Source organism: Rana temporaria, chromosome 7 (genome assembly GCF_905171775.1).
Source record: "Rana temporaria chromosome 7, aRanTem1.1, whole genome shotgun sequence".
NCBI classification, from domain to species: Eukaryota; Metazoa; Chordata; class Amphibia; order Anura; family Ranidae; genus Rana; species Rana temporaria.
This window is the reverse complement of record NC_053495.1, coordinates 99,717,951-99,738,771: the sequence shown is the minus strand read 5'-3', so window position 1 is coordinate 99,738,771 and position 20,821 is coordinate 99,717,951. Positions and strand designations below refer to the sequence as shown.

The 20,821-nt window shown below is 40.9% G+C and overlaps 1 protein-coding gene across 3 annotated transcripts in view; it reads left to right on the top strand.

Annotated features, from left to right (window-relative positions):
• Nucleotides 1–16,035, top strand: part of PLA2G4A (phospholipase A2 group IVA) — a 227,098-nt gene extending 211,063 nt beyond the window's left edge. For all 3 annotated transcript variants that reach the window (XM_040359755.1, XM_040359754.1, XM_040359753.1), the window contains one exon: nucleotides 15,802–16,035. In XM_040359755.1, the coding sequence (XP_040215689.1) occupies nucleotides 15,802–15,924 (123 nt within the window). In that variant the 3' untranslated portion in view covers nucleotides 15,925–16,035. The remainder of the gene's footprint in view (nucleotides 1–15,801) is intronic.
• Nucleotides 16,036–20,821: the final 4,786 nt, after the last annotated feature.

Sequence of the window (20,821 nt, the reverse complement as noted above, 5' to 3'; positions counted from 1 at the left end):
ATATATATATATATATATATATATATATATATATATATATATATATATATATATATACACACACATATAAACTGCAGAGGGGATCAAATGGCACCAAAAGATAGCTCTATTTGTGGGAAAAAAGGATGTCAATTTTGTTTGGGTACAGCGTTGCACGACCGTGCAATTGTCAGTTAAAGCAATGCAGTGCCGTAACGCAAAAAATGGCCTGCTCATTAAGCAGGCAAATCTTCCAGGGCTGAAGTGGTTAAAGTAGAATTCCAGCTTTAATGCCACTTTACTGTAAATAGTTTGGATCTAGCTGGCTATTGTATTCAAACAGCCGTGGCACCTGCAGCTGAATGACTAACCGTGACTGCATCTGACAGCATATAGTCCCTGTTTTTATGACAATTTTACACACAGCTTAGTCATTTTTAACCACTTGCTTACTGGCCACTTAAACCCCTCTCCTGCCTAGACCAATTTTCAGCTTTCAGTGCTCTCACACTTTGACAATTACTTAGTCATGCAACACTGTACCCAATTGATTTGTTGTCCTTTTTTTTCATACAAATAGAGCTTTCTTTTGGCGGTATTTGAGCACCTCTGTTTTTTTATTTTTTGCGCTATAAATTAAAAAAGACCTAAAATTTAGAAAAATAAACAAATTTTTCTTAATTTCTGTGATACAATTTTGCAAATTAGTACTTTTTTTTTCATAAATTTTGGCCACAATTTATACTGCTACATATCTTTGGTAAAAATAACCCAAAATGTGTGGAAATTATTTGGTCTGTGTTAAAGTTTTAGAGTCTACAAGCTATAGTGCAAATCAAAAAATGTATCACATCTGATATACTGGCGGCCTATCATTTATTGAGACCCTAACAAGCCAGGAAAGTACAAATGCCCCCCAAATAACCCCTTTTTGGAAAGTAGACATTCCAAGGTATTTAGTAAGAGGCATGGTGAGTTATTTTAAATTGTATTTTTTCCCACAATTTTTATTTTTTATTTACATTTTTTCTCAAAATTGTCATTGTAATAGCTTATTAATCTCACATGGCATGTGCATACCACAATTGACACACCATAATACATTCTCCTACTTTTCCTGAGTATTACGATACCACATGTATGGGACTTTTTCACTGCCTGGCCACATACAGAGGCCCAACATGCAGGGAGCACCATCATGTGTTCTAGGAGCATAAATTACACATCTAACTTGTTGACTACCTATTACAATTTGAAGGCCCTGGAGCACCAGGACAATGGAAACACCCACAAAATGACCCTTTTGGAAAGCTAACACCCCACGTATAACCTATGAGGCATAGTGAGTCTTTTGAACGGTTCTTTTTTTTCTAGAAGTTTTTTGGAAAATGTGGGGAAAAAATTCAAATTTTTTTTTTTTTTTTTTTTTTACACAAAGTTGTCCGTTTTATAAGATATTTCCAACACATAGCATTTAGATAGCAAAAATGACACCCCAATATACATTCTGTTACTTCTCCTGAGTACGATACAACATGTGTGAGACTTTTACACAGCCTGGCCACATACAGAGGCCCAACATTGAAGTAGCACCTTCAGGCGTTCTAGGAGCATAAATTGCACATCTACTCTCTCAACCACCTATTACACTTTTCAAGGCCCTGGAGCACCAGGACAATGGAAACTCCCACAAAATGACCCAATTTTGGAAAGCTAACACCCTAACATATAATCTATGAGGCATAATGAGTCTTTTGAATCATTTTTTTCTAGACACTTTTGAAATCTGTGGAAAAATGAAGTAGGCATGAACTTGGTGTGGTCAGTGCGACAGGCAGAGACATAATGGCAGTAAGTCCTACTGGCAGAAGTAGGGCCTCGTTCAGGACAGAATGGGGACAGGTAGAGGCTTCTCCCACCCAAATCTCTTTTGAAGCCTCCAAGTCTCCAGACCCTAGTCTAGAATGAGAAAACAAAAAAAATCGTTTTCTTCATCCAGAAAAACTTTTCTGGAGACCCTCACATATGTGAGACCCCTGTGTTGAATCCCACTAGTCCAGTAGCGGGGTACAAAATCAATCCAAGAGGCAGGAAAAAACATGGTCAAACAGTCTAAAGTCAGTTCAAGATCAGGCAGAGGTATGTACAGAATCGTTGGGCAGAAGCATGGATGAATAACAGTCCAGGGTCAGTTCCAGATCGGGCAGAGGTATGTACAGAATCGACAAGTAGAAGTGTGGTCAAATAACAAGCCAGGGTCAGTTACAGAGCAGGCAGTGGCAATAAGGGGTGTGAAGGCAGGAACCTGAGGATTACGTTTAACATACTTCACTACTAATTTTGTGAAGTATGGTAACGGAAAAAACAGTCACCTATACAGAGGCCTGGTTGGGAAAGACACTGGGCACAACAAGATGTCTCTCTTCTGACTCCTCCACTGGTACACACCTTACATCTTTTTTGACGTTGTTGGTCTGGGAGGGATTTTATTGGGAAAGTGGCGTTCGTAGAGTCGACTAAGAATATCGGATCGGATGTTTTGTGGTGGGCTATTCTGGAATATCAGGGCAGTGGTGATTTCCTCCTGGTAGCCAAGGAAGGGTAGGGGGTTTTGGGTGGATTTGTGGTAAATAATATAGGAGATGCATATAGCCAAATGAAAAAAATGAATTGCTACTTATTTGTACCAATGGTATGTCTGTCTTGTGGCAAGGTAGGGTTCGAGCATTTGATCGTTGGAAGTCGACTCCCCCCATGAACAAATTGTATTCCTGAATGCATGTGGACTTTTGGATGGGGCCATTCCTTCTGGGGATTTCCACAAAGGTATTATTGTGGATTGAAGACAACATGTAAACATCCCTTCTGTCCCTCCACTTCACTGCCAAAATCTCCTTGTTTCGCAGACTTGCCGATTCTCCTCTTCTCAACTTCTTATTGACAAGACTTTGAGGAAAGCCCTTACGGTTCATTCTTACGGTGCCACATGCTGGCGTCTTCCGGTGACGGTTTTGGAACAGGGGCAGAGATGTGTAGAAGTTGTCTAAGTTGTTTACGTTTAAATGGTAGCCTTTGTCCATAAGGGGATTTATGAGTTCCCAAACAACTTTCTTGCTTGATCCCAAGTAGTCTGGGCAATTGGGGGGATGCAGCTGGGTGTCTTTCCCTTTTGTAGACTATGAAGGCATATATGTAACCTGTGGCTCGGGCACATACAGTAGTTTGTATACCTTCACACCATAGCGGGCCCTTTTGCTGATAAATTGGTTGATTTTAAGCCTGCCACTAAAATTTAACAAGGGACTCATCCACACATGTGTTGGTCTGGGGTATACAACTGGGGGAATAGTTCTGAAAAATAATTTTGCAGTGGCCGAATTTTAAAAAGCCTGTCATAATTTGGGTCATTTCAGGGAGGGCACTGGGTATTATCATTGAAATGGAGGAACCTCATAATCATGAGGTATCTGGCTCTGGGCATTGCCATGGAGAAGATTGGCATGTGGTAGATTAGGGATTTTGACCAAAAGGATCGCAATTCATTTTTTTTGTTGAGTCCCATACAAAATGTGAGGCCCAAAAAAACCTTCAACTCCTCCACTGTTAGGTCTTTCAACTCAAAGGGACGGGTATAATAAGATGTTGGATTATTTGAAATAAATTGTTGGGCATATAGGTTGCACTGTGCCACAATTCTAGATAGCATGTCCTCAGTAAAAATTAAGTAAAAAAAAAATGGTTTGGGGAAAAATTCAATGTCTCCACCTGGACTCCTGGCTGGGCAGTGAAAGGGGAATGTTGGCTTCTCCTGAATTAGGAGGAAGCCACAAGGGGTTCTGAAGGGCATAGGGAAGGCTGGCATGGGTCTTTTTTGGCCTTTCTTGCCAAGGTACTGCGGTGCTGGTGGATGGTACTACGGTGCTGGTGGACGCCACTGCCTCCTCATCAGAGCGCCTTAGTTTGGCGGGCAGGTCTTCCGCCTCTGAGCCTGTCAGTGTTCCACTACTGACGACTGGCTCATAATTTATGTCCGACTCAGAATCCGAATAGGAATCCGAAAAAGAGAGCTCCCTGTCGCCAGGCGTGGAAAGTATTTGGTACGCCTCCTCAGCGGAAAACCATCTTTTCGACATGGTTGCTGGTGGTGATGCGACTACACAGATGTGCGCTAAGCCTGCAATGATGGGAACTTATGAGCCTGCACAGATGTGTGCTAATAAGCCTGCACTGATGAGGTGGCACAGATGTGTGCCAAGACTGCACTGATGAGGCAAACCTGATGGGCACAGATGGGCACTGAGGCAGCACAGATGTGCACTGATTGCACAGATGTGCACTGGGGCAGCACAGGTGGGCACTGATCACTGATGTACAGGCGGGCACATATGGCACAGGTGGGCACTAAGTGTTGATTTCACTTATTTGGCACTGATTGGGCACTGTTGGGGCACTGTTTGTCTGTTTCACTGTTTCACTTTACAGTTGTAACTCACAGTAGAAGCACGGGTCTCTCTCCCTCCTCACACGTGATCTCTGTGTGAGGAGGGAGAGACCCGGCAATGGAAGATGATCTCATATGTTTACATTTTGATATCATTTCTCATTGGCCACGATGATCGCGCTGTATTTACCTGTATAAGCTGTATAAGCCGCTGTGATTGGCCATTTACAGCGATCTCTGATTGGCTGTGTCCAAGGGACACGGCCAGCACAGAAGTTCCCCGATGCGCGCTCGGGGAATGAGGAAAAGGGAGGACATCTATTGACGTCCTTCCGGCATTTTAGGTCTGCGGTGTAGCCGTCATTTGGCTATAGTGCGGATGGGAAGAGGTTAATTCGATTTTTGTTAAGTTTGGTGGTGCCCAGAGTTGCCAACTTTCAGTAAATTTATGAATTGTTTGTAAAATCCATAATTTTTGCATCTGTCTGTGAATATCTGTTACGTTCATGCCACCCACAGCTCAAATTCCGTGCTAAAATTGGGTGACATTTTAGCCATTAAGCCCCAACCTAAGTATTCGATCAGGAGCTGTTTGTATTGACACCTAAGGTAACCTAATGTTTTTTGGAGTGGGGTGATCAGGACTTTCCTTTCTGGGAATCCATGAATACTTTAAAACTAAAACTAAGAATGCTGCTTACAGTCTTTATAAACAGGATTCCATGTTGTGTAACAATATTTCCCCAAAAAATCTGAAAAGATGTGAGCACCACACTAGTTTTATATAGTCTACTTAGGCATTCACTAGCTGTCCCAAACAAGCAACATAATTTGATGTTGTTTTTGTGTCCTATTATCCCATACCTTTGAACCAGTGGCGACTGGTGAAGTTTTAGGATGTGGGGTGCCAGACTCCGCCCTCCTTTTTGACCCATCCCACTTCTCATAAGCCCCACCCCTTATATAATCCACCCACTCCGTCCCCTGTATTTCACTAACTTCCACCCAGGAGTATTACGTGAGAGAAAAAATCAATGCATTGAAAAATTAAGAAATGTCTACATTGCTTTAAGCAGCTTTACAATACCATGATCCAACATCATATGTGACAGAATCTTTAAAGACTGAAAATAAAAATGTCACTAAAAAACATATCATACTCAAAGCCTTTTAAAATATTTTACATTTTTTTTTCTTTTGGTGACTGCCGGGGGGGGGGGGTTGGCCCCCATGCACCCCCTATGGACGGGCCGCCACTGCTTTGAACACGGTTTTTATCAAGACGTATGCAGATTTTTGCCTCATGCTCATATTATATTATATAGAAGATGTCTGATATCTGACACTGAACACGAGAGTTTATTCTAGTCATAGTCCATTTTAATTATCTATTTAGATTGTAGTCCATATCTTATCTTATCAGCTGCTTCTGTTGGGATCTGTGTAAAAAATACCGGTTTCTGCTGTATGGATTTAAATGTATATTAACTGGTATTTCATACTCTTGGGCCCCTTTCACACGGACGGATAGAATGGTGCTTTTAGCTGCGGATTTTCCAGTTTTCTACTGCTAAAAGCACACAATGCACCCGTCGCGTTACTGGGAACACAGTGCGCGTGCCCGGCGGCCGCGATGGCCGCCGGGCACCCGCGATCGCCCAGTAGCTGAGCAGGACCGTGGATCTCTGTGTGTAAACACAGAGATCCACGTCCTGTCAGGGAGAGGAGACCGATGCTGTGTCCCTTGTACATAGGGACACAGATCGGTCACCTCCCCCAGTCAACCCCCTACAGTTAGAACACTGACTAGGCTACACATTTAACCCCTTCCCCGCCCCCTAGTGTTTAACCCCTTCCCTGCCAGTCGCATTTATACAGTAATCAATGCAGATTTATAGCACTGTTCACTGTATAAATGTGAATGGTCCCAAAAATGTGTCAAAAGTATCCGATGTGTCCGCTATAATGTCGCAGTCCCGAAAAAAATCACAGATCGCCGCCATTCCTAGTAAAAAAAAAAATCATAATTATGTCCCCTATTTTGTAGGCAATATAACTTTTGCGCAAACCAGTCACTATACGGTTATTGCGATTGTATTTTTTTTTTTTTTTTTTACCAAAAATATGTAGAATACGTATCGGCCTAAACTGAGATAAAAAATGTTATTTTTTTTTTTAAATGGGATATTTATTATAGCAAAAAGTAAAAAATATTGTGTTTTCTTTCAAAATGTACGCTTTGTTTATAGCCCAAAAAATAAAAACCGCACAGGCGATCAAATACCACCCAAAGAAAGCTCTATTTGTGGGAAAAAAGGACGTCAATTTTGTTTGGGAGCCACGTCGCACGACCGCGCAATTGTCAGTTAAAGCAAAGCAGTGCCGGAAGCTAAAATTTTGTTTGGGCAGGAAGGGGGTGTATATGCACAGTAGGCAAGTGGTTAAGGAACTTAAAGCGTATTTCCACCCAAAAGTTTGGCACCTTTCAGGGGGAAACGGGGACCTGTTTTCCCCTTCCCCACTTAGAAAAACGGGGCCATGGCCCAATCTCCCGGAAGTTCGGGCTTCGCGCATACTTCCCTTACCAGGAATGGCAGCAGCACCTGGAAGTCAATCCGAAGAATGGCTCGGGTGAAGACATGGCGGACTCCCTGGACAGGCAAGTGTCCTAATAAAAGCCAGCAGCTACAGTATTTTGTAGCTGCTGATTTTTTATTATTTTCACCCAGGCTGGACCTCCTTTTTTTTTTTTTTTAAGTGATTTTGTAAAGTCTTGTTTTTTTTTTTTTTTTCTTTTAAAAATAACAAACATGTTATATTTACATGTGCAGTTGGTTTTGCACAGAGCAGCCCGGGTCCCCCTCTTGTTTCTCGGGTTTCTCTTCGGTGCTCCTGGCCCCTCCCTCCTGTTGAGTGCCCCCACAGCATGCAGCTTTCTATGGGGACACCCAGGCCGAGTCACAGCTCTGTGTGTATATTTGGACACAGAGACATGTCTTGGGCCTGTCTCTTTTCTCTCCTGATTGGATGACTAGTTTTGATTGACAGCAGTGGGAGCCAATGGCACCGCGCTGGTGTCTTAGCCAATGAGGAGGGGAGTCCCGGGCAGCTGAGACACTCGTGCAACATTGCTGGATAGAGAGTGACCTTAGGTAATTATTAGGGGGGCTGTTGCACACAGAAAGCTTTTTATCTTAATGCATAGAATGCATTAAGATAAACCTTCTGCCTTTACAATCCCTTTTAAATATATTATTTTCTTTATAGTCTTGTTTTTGGCCCTGAGGAAGGGGGAGTGTTGAGCCCTTGAAATGTGTTGGCTTTTGTAGCAGATTAAAATGTTTTATGAACTGTATAAACTAGTGTGACACTCCCATCTTTTCAGTTTTTATTTTACCAAACTCCTCCAAGTGTACGGCAGGACATCATGGTTGTTGGTGAGCAGCCTTCAGGACTGCATGCCACATATAAAGTTACAATCCACCACAAGGTTCAGCATACCTATACCCCAAAAAGTGCATTGTTGCGTGCCTCATTTAAAAAAAAAAAAAGGGGGATCGTATGCATTTGTTCTACCAATCTTTTAAAAATGAGCATAGCGAACCTTCTCATGTGATAACTTGATAACATTATAGGGGTTGTAAAGCTTTGTTTGTTTTTTATTTTCTAAATAGGTTACTTTAAGCTAGTGCATTGTTGGTTCACTTACCTTTTCCTTCGATTTCCCTTCCAAATGTCTGAATTTCTCACTTCCTGATCCTCCTCAGAATGGTGTTCAGTAAGCTGTTCTAAATTACTTTCCACCGCGTGGATGATGGTGGAAAGCTTACTGAGGAGAAACAGGAAGTGAGAAATTCAAATAAAGAAAAAAAACATTTAGAAGGGAAATTGAAGGAAAAGATAAGTGACCCAACAATGCACTAGCTTAAAGGAACCAATTTAGAAAATAAGACGAACCTTTACAACCCCTTTAATAATGTAGACATGCAATATCGCAATGTATATTACGAGGGAGCTTTAACGTTACACGCCTTTGTTCAGTATGTTGCATAACTAGCAAAGGAACCCTGCTAAAATTGCAACACTTGTATTTCTGGGACTTGGTGATAATATAGGCTACATATACTGGGCCAGATTCTTGTAGAATCTGCGGCTGCGTAGCGTAAGCCATTTACACTACGCCACCGCAAATTACTGGAGCAAGTCCTGTATTCTCCAAGCACTTGCTCTGTAATTTGCGTCGGCGTAGTGTAATTGGCCCAGCGTAAGGCCGCGTGATTCAAAGGGGGCGGCTTGTATTTAAATTAAGCGCGCCCCCGCGCCGATCGAACTGCGCATGCGCCGGGCGGAAAAATAGCCCAGTGCGCATGCTCCAGCTCACGACGGAAAACGTCAATGCCGCCGACGTGAGCGTCATTGACGTAAAGTAGTATTCGCAAATGACGTAAACGACAGAAAAAGCTGACGCTGACCCGACGCCATACTTAACATGGCATACGACGGACCTACGTAAACTTGCCCCTCATTATAGCAGGGGCAAGTTTACGCTTCCGGAAACGTCGTAAAATCACTGCGTCATCCACGCGGGAATCTCGCGTACCTAGCTAATTTGCATAGACGACGGAGAAAACGATGATGCGACACCTAGCGGCGGGAAAAAAAATTGCATTTAAGATCTGACAGCGTAAGAGCCTTACGCCTGTCAGATCTAATGGGTATCTATGCGTAACTGATTCTAAGAATCAGTCGCATAGATACCCTGGGCCAGATTAGGACTTACGACGGCGCAAATGGCATTGCGCCGTTGTAACGCCTTTGAGAATCTGGCCCATTGTATTTATTGGCGTATAACACTTACTTTTTTACCCTGAAAATTGAGGGTAAACTGTGCCTGCGTGTTATACGGAGGGGGCTATGGAAAGTTTTTCTCCTGAAACTTCCCTCTTAAAGTTAGGGTGCGTGTTATACGCCTGTGCGTGTTATACGCCGATAAATACGGTAGTAACACTTACATTAAGCCTTATCGAAAGTAATGACATAATGCCTGGAAATGTGCTGTAATGCTGATTCATACTGTAGCTCATCTTAAAACAACTAAAGATGATTGAGGAATGCTTCTGATTCTGGATATTCTTTGAAATTCTCAGCTGCTTTATCTTTTTGGAGATAAATGCTCATAGCAATGCTTATGTGGTTTCCATTCTTTGTACTGTTTGACTCATTTTACTTTTCTTATTTTTTTAATTTAACAGGCATTGTACAGTGACCCACAAAATGTAAATAGAGACTTGTGAAATGTTTGAATGTACTGAAATGCGTTTGATGCTTATACAAAAAAAAGTTTTCCCTTATTTCATGAATATGATTTATCTTCTTATGAAGGTGTTAACCACTTCATAAAATACAGTTTGTACAGCTGAAGTAAACTGTTGAACATGAATTAACCTTTCAGGATTTGACAATTGATTTTAAAATGAAATACTCTATCTGAAAACAAATAACTGTTCTGCTACATATTGCGTGGGAATCAATACTACATTCCTTCTATAAATACAATCTATAATACTATGAATACTGTATACTATGTATCTTTAAAGAAACCCAGATACAATTGTCTACCCTCCCATTTCTACCCTTTCTACCCTGTCTTTTAATGTCACCAATTCAAATAAAGCTCTGTAACTTACCAGTATATATTATTACAAAGATATAGCACTTGACTATTGTCAATTCTAGTTTGCAGTATTGCATAAAAGATTTATTGTACAAATCTGATTGGATTTTTAGTCTGTGACTGTAACTAACATGCCCTCAGGGGACCAAGCCACAGGACCTATACTATGCTATACCTGGCAAGCTGATCCAATGGTATATAAATGTAACCATTTGAATGTGCTACACAAATATAAAAAAACAATCGGTAAAATCAACTCTCTTGATTTTCATATATATATATATATATATATATATATATATATATATATATATATATATACATACATTAAAATTTTCTAAATAGGTGTGTGTGTGTGTGTATGTATGTATGTATATGTGTGTATATATATATATATATATATATATATATATATATATATATATATATATATATATATATATATATATATATATATATATAATGTGTGTATTTTCCGGCGTATAAGATGACTTTTTAACCCATGAAATTCCTCTTAAAAGTCGGGGGTCGTCTTATGCGCCGGTAACCTATCATGCAGACTCTCAGTCAGACCGCGGCCGTCCATTTTTCAAATGCCGCGCCGCCTCCTTCTGTTTCGTGATAGGCGGAACACTCAGCTTCCCAGCAGAGCCTCTGTTCAGTGTTCTGCCTATCACGGATGCCCTCTCGTCCTCGGTCTCGGACGAGAGGGAATCCGTGATGGGCGGAACACTGAACACAGTGTCTGCTGGGAAGCTGAGTGTTCCGCCTATCACGGAACAGCAGAAGAAGGCGGCGCGGCTTTTGAAAAATGGATGCCGCGGTCTGACTGAGAGTCTGCATGATGGGTTACCAGCAGAATTGTTCCAGTGATTGAAGATAGAGAACAAGTTATAATGGACGGCCGCGGTCTGACAGATTCTGCATGTCAGGGATAAGGTAAGGGATCGTCGAGACATGCAATGGCACAGTGTGGTATGCAGTGAGGCATGTAATGGTGGCACAGTGAGGTATGCAGTAAAGCATGGAATGGTGGCACAGTGAGGCATGTAATGGTGGCACAGTCTGGCATGTAATGGCACAGTGAGGCGAGGCATGACTAGTAGGAAGGGGGTCGTCTTATACGGTAAGTATATCCCAAAACCAACATTTTAGCTGGAAAATTAGCAGGTCGTTTTATACGCCGGCAAAAACAGTATGTGTGTGTATATATGTGTGTGTGTGTGTATGTGTATATATATATATATATATATATATATATATATACATACACACACACACACACACACACACACACACACACACACACATATATATATATATATATATATATATATATATATATACACACACATATACATACACACACACACACACACACACACACATATATATATATATATATATATGTGTGTGTGTGTGTGTGTGTGTGTGTGTGTGTGTATGTATATGTGTGTGTGTGTATATATATATATATATATATATATATATATATATATATATATATATATATATATGTGTGTGTGTGTGTGTGTGTGTGTGTGTGTGTGTGTATGTATATATATATATAATAAAAAATTATATATTTTAACTCTTCTCATCAACAAAGATGCAAAACAATGGTACAATAAGCATTTCGAGCAAATTGAAATACAGTTCAGACATGGAAGCAAGTTTATAAGTGTATGTATATAATATAACATAACAATCTTAATCAAGGTCAGTGGCTAGGGATGAGCCGAACACCCCCCCTGTTCGGTTCGCACCAGAACCTTCGAACGGACCGAACGTTCGTGTGAACATTTAGAACCCCATTGACTTCAATTGGGACTCAAACGTTCAAATTCAAAAGTACTCATTTTAAATCCCAATATGCAAGTTATTGTCGGAAAACGTCTTTGAGAACCCGGGTCTTGCCCCAGGGAACATGTATCAATGGAAAAAAAAGTTTTAAAAACAGTCGTTTTTTCTGGAGCAGTGATTTTTAATGATGCTTAAAGTGAAAAAAATAATGAAAAATACCTTTTAAATATCGTACCTGCTAAGTGTCTATAGTAGTGGCACGTGTTTAGAACTATCCCTGCACAAAATGAGATTACTGTAAGAAAAAAGTACTTTAAGACTTCTTGCGGCTTTAATGTAATGTCTGGTCCCTGCAATATGGATGAAAATCACTGAGAAAAATAGCATGGGTTTCTTTAGGTGCAAACTACAGAGCACAAGTGCAGTACACACCAAGTACCATTAGGTGCAAACTACAGAGCACAAGTGTAGTACTGGTACACACAAAGTAACTTTAGGTGCAAAACTACAGAGCACAAGTGCAGTACTGGTACACACAAAGTAACTTTAGGTGCAAACTACAGAGCACAAGTGCAGTACTGGTACACACAAAGTAGCTTTAGGTGCAAACTACAGAGCACAAGTGCAGTACTGGTACACACAAAGTAGCTTTAGGTGCAAAACTACAGAGCACAAGTGCAGTACTGGTACACACAAAGTAACTTTAGGCGCAAACTACAGAGCACACGGGCAATACACCACGTGAGAATACTGCAGCTAGCACAATCAACTGATAGACTGTATATTAGGATAGGAAGAACTGATCTTGCTAAACTATACAGTGTATAAATATATGTACAACACCTGGGATGTATATATATCCTCTACACACTGTAACTTTAACTAAACTGACTAGCCTGCCTGCTCTATCTATCTATCTAGAAAAAAAGACACTGTCTCTCTCTAGGACTGATCTATTCACGAACACCACCGCAACACACTACACAAGGCCGCCCTGCAGGCAGCCTTTTATAGTGTGGGGCGTGTACTAAAGCCCTGAGCCATAATTGGCCAAAGCCACCCTGGCTTTGGCCAATTATGGCTCTCCGTTTTTTGCACGCTGTGATTGGCCAAGCATGCGGGTCATAGTGCATGCTTGGCCAATCATCAGCGCGCAATGCCGCAGTGAATTATGGGCCGTGACGCGTCACTCGATTTTAGCGCGAACAACCCGTTTTGTTCGTATTTCGACAAACAGTCGAACTTACGTTCGAATCGAACGCGGAGCTCATCCCTATCAGTGGCCAATTATCTTTCTCAAATCACTTGAAATGCACACAAATGGGTAATAAACAGCTAACCTGACAATCGGCACTGCACTTTCTCAGGTTTAAGATCCAATCATTCTTTAAAGGGACTTTTAAGTATTGATTATAGTAAAAGAGGAGAAACACCAGGCATCAAACACGGTATTATATATTTTTTTGGGCAACCCCTATGTTTAAAAATTATGGTAATATTGGGTTCACAAGTTGTATCCATTTGCGTACAGAAGGAGGAATAGATTGAATCAATTTAAGTGCTATAGCTTTGCAAGCTAAAAATTGTGTTTTCTCACTGTTTCTCATCCAGGATACCTATTTTGGATATATCCATATTTAACTTACTAGGTACAGTATTTAATGCTGAACTCCAGGTCGGCCACTACAAATTCAGCACAGTGCCTAAAAAAAGAGAACACCTGAACATGTGCTGATCAGGGTGAGACGGTATACTACTGGATTTTAAACAGTATAGACACTTACTGTATATACTCGAGTATAAGCCGACCTTTTCAGCACATTTTGCTATGCTGAAAAAGCCCCCCTTGGCTTATACTCGAGTGAGGTGTTCTCGCGGCTTTACTGCTAATGCGGCTATACTGTGCATGCGCCAACTGCTTGTTCGGGTCCAGTGAAATTGACCCGAGTGGCGTGAACACCGTGCCAGCTGATGCACTGCATCCAGCCCCACCACTAACCAGCCCCTATTCTGTTCTAGTACTGAAGAAAAGTGGGAGGGGGAGATAGAGCTGTGTTTGGAGAGGGGGCGGGCCCCGTGCATAGCACTGTGTTTATGTATGGGAGGTCAAGGAAAAAAGCTGCATGTGATCTGTGTCAAGCCTTTGCATAGAAGACATTTCTCATCAATCCACACTGCATGATGTACATAATGTGAAGGGCTATGCAATCTGTTCAGGAACTAAAACAGCAGCCTGACACACAGAGCCTCTGCTAGTCTGCTTACACAAATCTGTGTGCACAGCACTGCAAAAAACATATATGGGAGGTCAAGAAAAATTATAGAGCAGCGTCTGTGATCTCTGTCAAATGCTGGGGGCTGGTCTGGATCATGGCATCCGGGACCCAGTAGCTGCTGCATTTCCCACCCTAGGCTTATACTCGAGTCAATACGTTTTCCCAGTTTTTTGTGGTAAAATTAGGTGTCTTGGCTTATATTCGGGTCAGCTTATACTCACGTATATACAGTATTTTTTTTTTTTTCAAATAACAATTTTTATTAGTTTTCTTAATAGAAAAACAGTACAAGAATATAATAAAAGATAGGAAAATGAGACCATGCGTGAAAGAATGTAGTAGCATTGAGAAGGGAGGAACCTTCAAAATTAGCATTATACTTTTTAACTTCAATAATAGCATTGCATTAGAACACTGTTAAGTGGTACCTGAGGTCTGATATACAAAATATTGCATGGATAATAACAAGAGGAGGAGAGGGAAGAAACAAAAGTAAAGCGGAAGAGATAAGGGAAAGTAAAGGGTTACAGATTTTAGCTCCATAATCGGCTCAAGGTGGGTCCTCCCAGAGATGCCACAGCCCCCAGTCCTTATCGTGATCCACTAGTCTGTCCCGAATCCTAGCAGTCATTTTCTCCATAAGCTCAACATCCATTACCATGGCATACAGGGCTCCCTGGGAGGGTGGTAAGCGTAGTTTCTTATAGGGTTTGGCTATTTTCAATTGGGAGAGGCCCAATAAAAATAATTTTGGTGTCATGGGTATCGGCACCTCGAGAAGGCGGGTCAGTAGTTGTCGAGTGCCAAAATGGAGGAGGAGAGTAATATGTACAGGTGGGTGTAATATGTACAGGAAGGAGGGTAATATGTACTCTGTGCTGTGATACTGGGGCTGTATACTCTGTGCTGTGATACTGGGGCTGTATACTTTGTGCTGTGATGCTGGGGCTGTATATTCTGTGCTGTGATGCTGGGGCTGTATACTCTGTGCTGTGATGCTGGGGCTGTATACTCTGTGCTGTGATGCTGGGGCTGTATACTCTGTGCTGTGATGCTGGGGCTATATACTTTGTGCTGTGATGCTGGGGCTGTATACTCGGTGCTGTGATGCTGAGCTGTATACTCCTGACACTATGGGTGGAAGCAAGTGGAATACAGGTGACAGAGTGAGTATTCTATAAGGGGTGGGGCTTATAGGAAGTGGGAGGGGTCAAAAAGGAAGGGCGGGATCTGGCGCCCCCAATCCTAAAACTTCACTAGCCGCCACTGTTGCAATATAAGGCAAGTATAACGTGGCGTGTTTTTTTTTTAAGTCGCCAAAAAAAATTTAATATGACTCTCAGCATATACATTTTAGGTATTCATAATTATAACAATCAAAAGACCACAAAGTCTTGTGGTATGCTATGTTGTGGCTTGTGTAATTTGCCCATTTTGACATATAGTCAGTATAGACAGTACATTTTAAACTTTTTCCTGGGTATCTTGTGCAATAGGTAATGTACCAGTTCAGTCTTCTAAAACACATACTTATGGAATTAAATTTAAGTAAAATGAAAAATGTTTAGCAAATGCTGCAATTAAAATGTACATAGGTCATTTGTTCTGTCTTTTTTTCTTTTTTGTAGGTCATAAAGGAAGCAATTCAAGAAAGCATTGACTACAGAAGGGAGCATCCATCACGCTGTTCGGTGTCACTAAGTGATATTGATGCACGGAAATTCTTTAACAAAAGCAAACCGCAAGACTGAACACTAGAAGCAAATTGTGAAGGGAAATGGACCAGCATGCTAAGGGAAAACACTTTTTCATATGCAATGCATGTATAGCCAAGTAAAGATATTATTTATCAAAATTGTCAAGATTTGTATTTGTTTTTATATATTTTTTTTTTTTTGCACAATGACCAAAAGTTATTTGAATATTAAAGAGAAAATATTTTTGTAATTTTCAAGATATTCGGACTTGTCTGTGTCATATATTCAATATTGACAATTCAACTGAATTAAACTTGGTGCTGTTTCTATATCAAAACATAAGTGCTAAATAATAATGTAATTTGTAATCCATCATAGTGCAATCATAGGTGAAAAAGTCCATCCATGCAAGCAAAGTGCCAAATATAGTTAATTCCTGCTTGTGAAGATTCAAGTGACACTCCTTGCTCCCCTCCTGCGTTCCCACTCACCATCAATAATATTATTATTATAATTCAGGATTTATATAGCGCCAACCCGTTTGCACAGCACTTTACAACATGAGGGCAGACAGTACAGTTAGAAATACAATTCAATACAGGAGGAATCGGAGGGCACTGCTTGTAGGAGCTTACAATCTAGAAGGGAATATGATTCAAACCACATGGTCTTGTCCTGCACCAGTGGATGAATCTAGCTTCTTCGTTCTCCAATTACAAGGTTCCCATTATGGTGGTATAAGGCATACCAATGAAGAGAGAGAGGTTCATAGCGTTATGAGCAATAAAATATGGGCATAAATGTGATAAATGAACGCTGCCATAGCATGTGTTCCAGTTGTTGGATAAAGGTCTTTATTTCGTCCCTGCTTGATGCATTTTGCCCCTCTTACTAGGCATCTTCAAAAGCTATATATTCAATATTGTACAAGCTTTTTATCCTTTATGTGCCAAACATAGTCTTGCTATACTGTTTTGTTTGGTCTGTTAAATTTATGTTTTACTTTTTGTGTGACCGTTTTCAGATAATGTATTTGGTTTGCCACTGGCTAGTTTTTGGCACTAGTTACATTTTTTTTAATTGGTATTAGGTTGCAGTAAACAGATCTCTGTTTAAAATGTGTTCAATATCTGATGTTATAGTAAAGCAATTTTTCTGTAATTTTTCACTGACCAATGTCCGCATAATCATTACCGTGACCAAGGGTACAAATAAAATTTAAAGTAGAACAAACCGCACAAAAAAGCTGGCAGGGACTTTTGTCTTGCCTTACTCCATCTGTGGTGCTGGTGAGTGGTGACATTTCTTCCCATTTCTTTCTGGTGAAAATTTTTGTCACTGGACAATAGGTTGGAGGAAATCTCTATAAAGTATCCTCATATGGCAGAAAAACTTGACTGGGGTTTTTCGATGCCATATAGAAAAGCTCTGTCCAATGCCTGCCAGGTGGAGGGAGTAGAAATTAAAAGGTTCTTATCCTTATGCTGTATGTATCCCTTGTTTTGGAAAAAAAACTTGGGTAAGGAGCAAGTAAACAGTTTTAATTTTAATCAAAGCTGACCCTAAACTTTATTGTTTATGGACCTATATTGTTAATAAAAAATGTTCCGTTTTATTTAACCATTCTACATTAAATACAATCACAGCATTTTTCTGGAATGTTATTAGCAAAAGGAAATGTACCCTCCTCTGTAATAACATTATAACTTAAAGTAAATAAGGCATAACATTGACATTTGCTATGAAGAGGTACCTTTTTTTTTTAATCCGTTTTTATATCATTTGCTCATATATGTTAAATCTATTCATGCATTTTATAAACTAAAAAGTCAATAAATATTAATGTATGTGTAATAAAATGTTTTATGCAAGTAACTTTTAAATTTGAGTGGCTGATCTAATGTGTAATAAGAAATACATACAGACTTATTGAATCAACACACATTTTCCTTTTGTTTATTTTTTTTATTTGCTATAAAAATTCTTATTGAAGAAAATTAGCAATTACATAGGAAAAACTATTTTCAACAGATCCACAAAGAGCAGGGACCTTAACTATTTGGAACATACACATGGATATTTAACAAAAGATAGAGCTTAAAAGGGTAAAAAAAAAATAAGAAGTTTAAAGTAAGGTTATAAAATAGAACACAGATAGGAAGAATCAGTGAATATTCTTGGTTGAAGTTTATTAAGGTCAGTGTAGTCAACCACTATAGAACCTATTTTGATTAGTTGGGCCACAGAGTATTTAGCGAGAGAGGATTTGGACAATGTTTAAGCAATAGAGAGATGGAAACCAGCAGTCTGTTAGAATTTCAGGCCATGTTTAATTGTGGTCAGAATAATAGGATTTTTTTTATACAGCTTACCTGTAAAATCCTTTTCTTGGGAATACATCACGGGACTCAGAGCCTTAATTACTTAATAGATGGTCATATTGGTCCAGCAGTGCACCAACACCTTTGCAGCCATTGTGCTATACGCTGGGTGTTTGGTGTGCTCCTGTACCTTTTAAGGAGGGGTGGCTCCCCTTCAGTCCACCTGCTCCTATCCATTAGAATGCATGTGCCTCCACTGTGGGGACACTCATTGTTTAGTGTTAGGACCACAGATTACAGGGTGCCTTGGCGCGGCTCTGTGGCTCACACATGCATTTGAAAATGCGTGTGGACAAAACCCCTGTTTTTACGCATACTGTTAGGTTAATTGGTTGTTCTGCAGGCTGGTCGGTAAGGAGGCTTGGTTTTTCCCTGGGCATTCCCCAGGTTTTGGTGTTATCTACTTAATGGGTTATGTAGTCACCACAGGTGATTGGACACTGGCAAACCCATTTAAAATTGAGTTCCTATATAACCCCTCCCAAATGGAGAGTATCTCAGTTTTGTAGCAAAGCAATAAGTGTTCCAAGTTTAACTACAAAGAGGGGTGGGAGCTCTGTGTCCCGTGATGTATTCCCAAGAAAAGGATTTTACAGGTAAGCTGTATAAAAATAAAACCTATTTTCTTGATCATACATCATGGGACACAAAGCCTTAATTAATGGGATGTCCCATAGCAATGCTAAAATTGAGGGGAGGGAGACACAGATCAGAACAAGACAAACATCAGGCAAGAGGAACTATACTGCTGCCTGCAGCACACTACGCCCTAAGGCGGCATCCTCGTACACTCTCACATCTACCTGATAGACTTTAGTAAATGTATGGACCGAAGACCAAGTAGCAGCCTACAGATCTGAGCCATGGAAGCCATGTGATGCACTGCCCATGAAGCACCAACTGTTCTAGTAGAGCAGGGATAAGCAATTAGCGGACCTCCAGCTGTTGCCAAACTACAAGTCCCATCATGCCTCTGCCTCTGGGTGTCATGCTTGATGCTGCACATCAGAGTCATTATCTGTCCCCTTTGATATGTGTAGTAAATCTTGTTTGGCCACTAACCCCTTTTGTCAACAAACACCCTTTGATGTGTAAGATGGATTTGTTCTTGAATGCCTGTATGTAACACACACACATATATATATATATATCATGCCATACATATAACACAATATATAAAATACATACATATATATATTAATATTACAACACCTGTCATCATGAATAATCATATACGGTTCTTTACACGAAAGAGCCGCCAATTCCTTGCTGAGGATATGGCTACGAGAAAAAAACTTTTCTTTGTCAAAAGATTTAGAGAAACCTGGTGTAATGGTTCAAAAGGTAGTTTCTATAAAATGGATAATACCAAATTCAAATCCCATGGACACAAGGGAGACTTAACCGGTGAATTCAAATGCAGTGCTCCCTGAATAAAGGCCGGGGCTAGGGAATGAGAGGAAAGCCGTTTTTGAAAAAATACAGACAAGACCGAAATCTGGCCCTTGATGGTGCTCAAGGCCAACTTCATATTTAAGCCCAACTGAAGAAAGGCAATAATCCTATTAATGGCATACTTCCTAGGATGCCATCTTCTGGGTTCACACCAGGAAACATATGCCTTCCAGATTCTGTAGTAGATGAGCCTGGAGGCCGGCTTCCTAGCATTAACCAGAGTGGATAGGACTGGCGCTGAGAGCCCACGTTTCCTCAGAATGTGGGTCCCAACAGCCAAACCGTCAAATTTAGACTTTGTAAGGCAGGATGGAATATTGGACCCTGCGATAGTAGGTCTGAGCGTAGTGGGAGAACCCAAGGTCTTCCTACTGCCATCCTTGCGATTTCCGTGTACCAGGGTCTCCTGGGCCAAGCCGAGGTGACCAAAATCACCGGCTTTCCTTCCCCCTTGACTCTCTGAAGGAATTGTGGGAGAAGCAGAACTTTAGGGAACGCATAAATCGGAGAATAATGATCCCATGAGATTGTCGGTGCATCTGACCCTTGGGCACAGGGATCTCTTGTTCTTGACAGAAAGTTGACCAGCTTTGCGTTGAACCTGGAAGCCAACAGGTCCACATCTGGGGTACCATATTTCTGATATATGATTTGAAACATGTCGGGGGGGTGGAGAGACCATTCTCCTGGACTCAGTTGCTGGCAGTTTAAAAAATCCGCCTGCCAATTTTCTACCCCTGGAATGAAGACCGCAGATAGGCAAGGAATATGTCTTTCTGCCCAGGCCAGGATGTGATTCACCTCTTTTTGGGCATCCAGACTTCTGGTGCCTCCTTGGTGATTCATATAGGCTACGGCTGTAGCATTGTCGGACTGAATCCGAACAGGCCAACCCTGCAGTCTGTAAGACCAAACCTTTGAGGGCCAGATGAATTGCCCGACTCTCCAGAATGTTGATGGGTAGGAGCTTTTCTGCCCCGGACCACTTCCCATGGACAGATGCTTCTTCTAGAACTGCCCCCCAGCCCAGAAGGCTGGCGTCTGTGTTTACCACTTTCCATGCAACTGGAGTGAAGGATTTTCTTCTGACAGATTTTGGAGGAGAAGCCACCAAT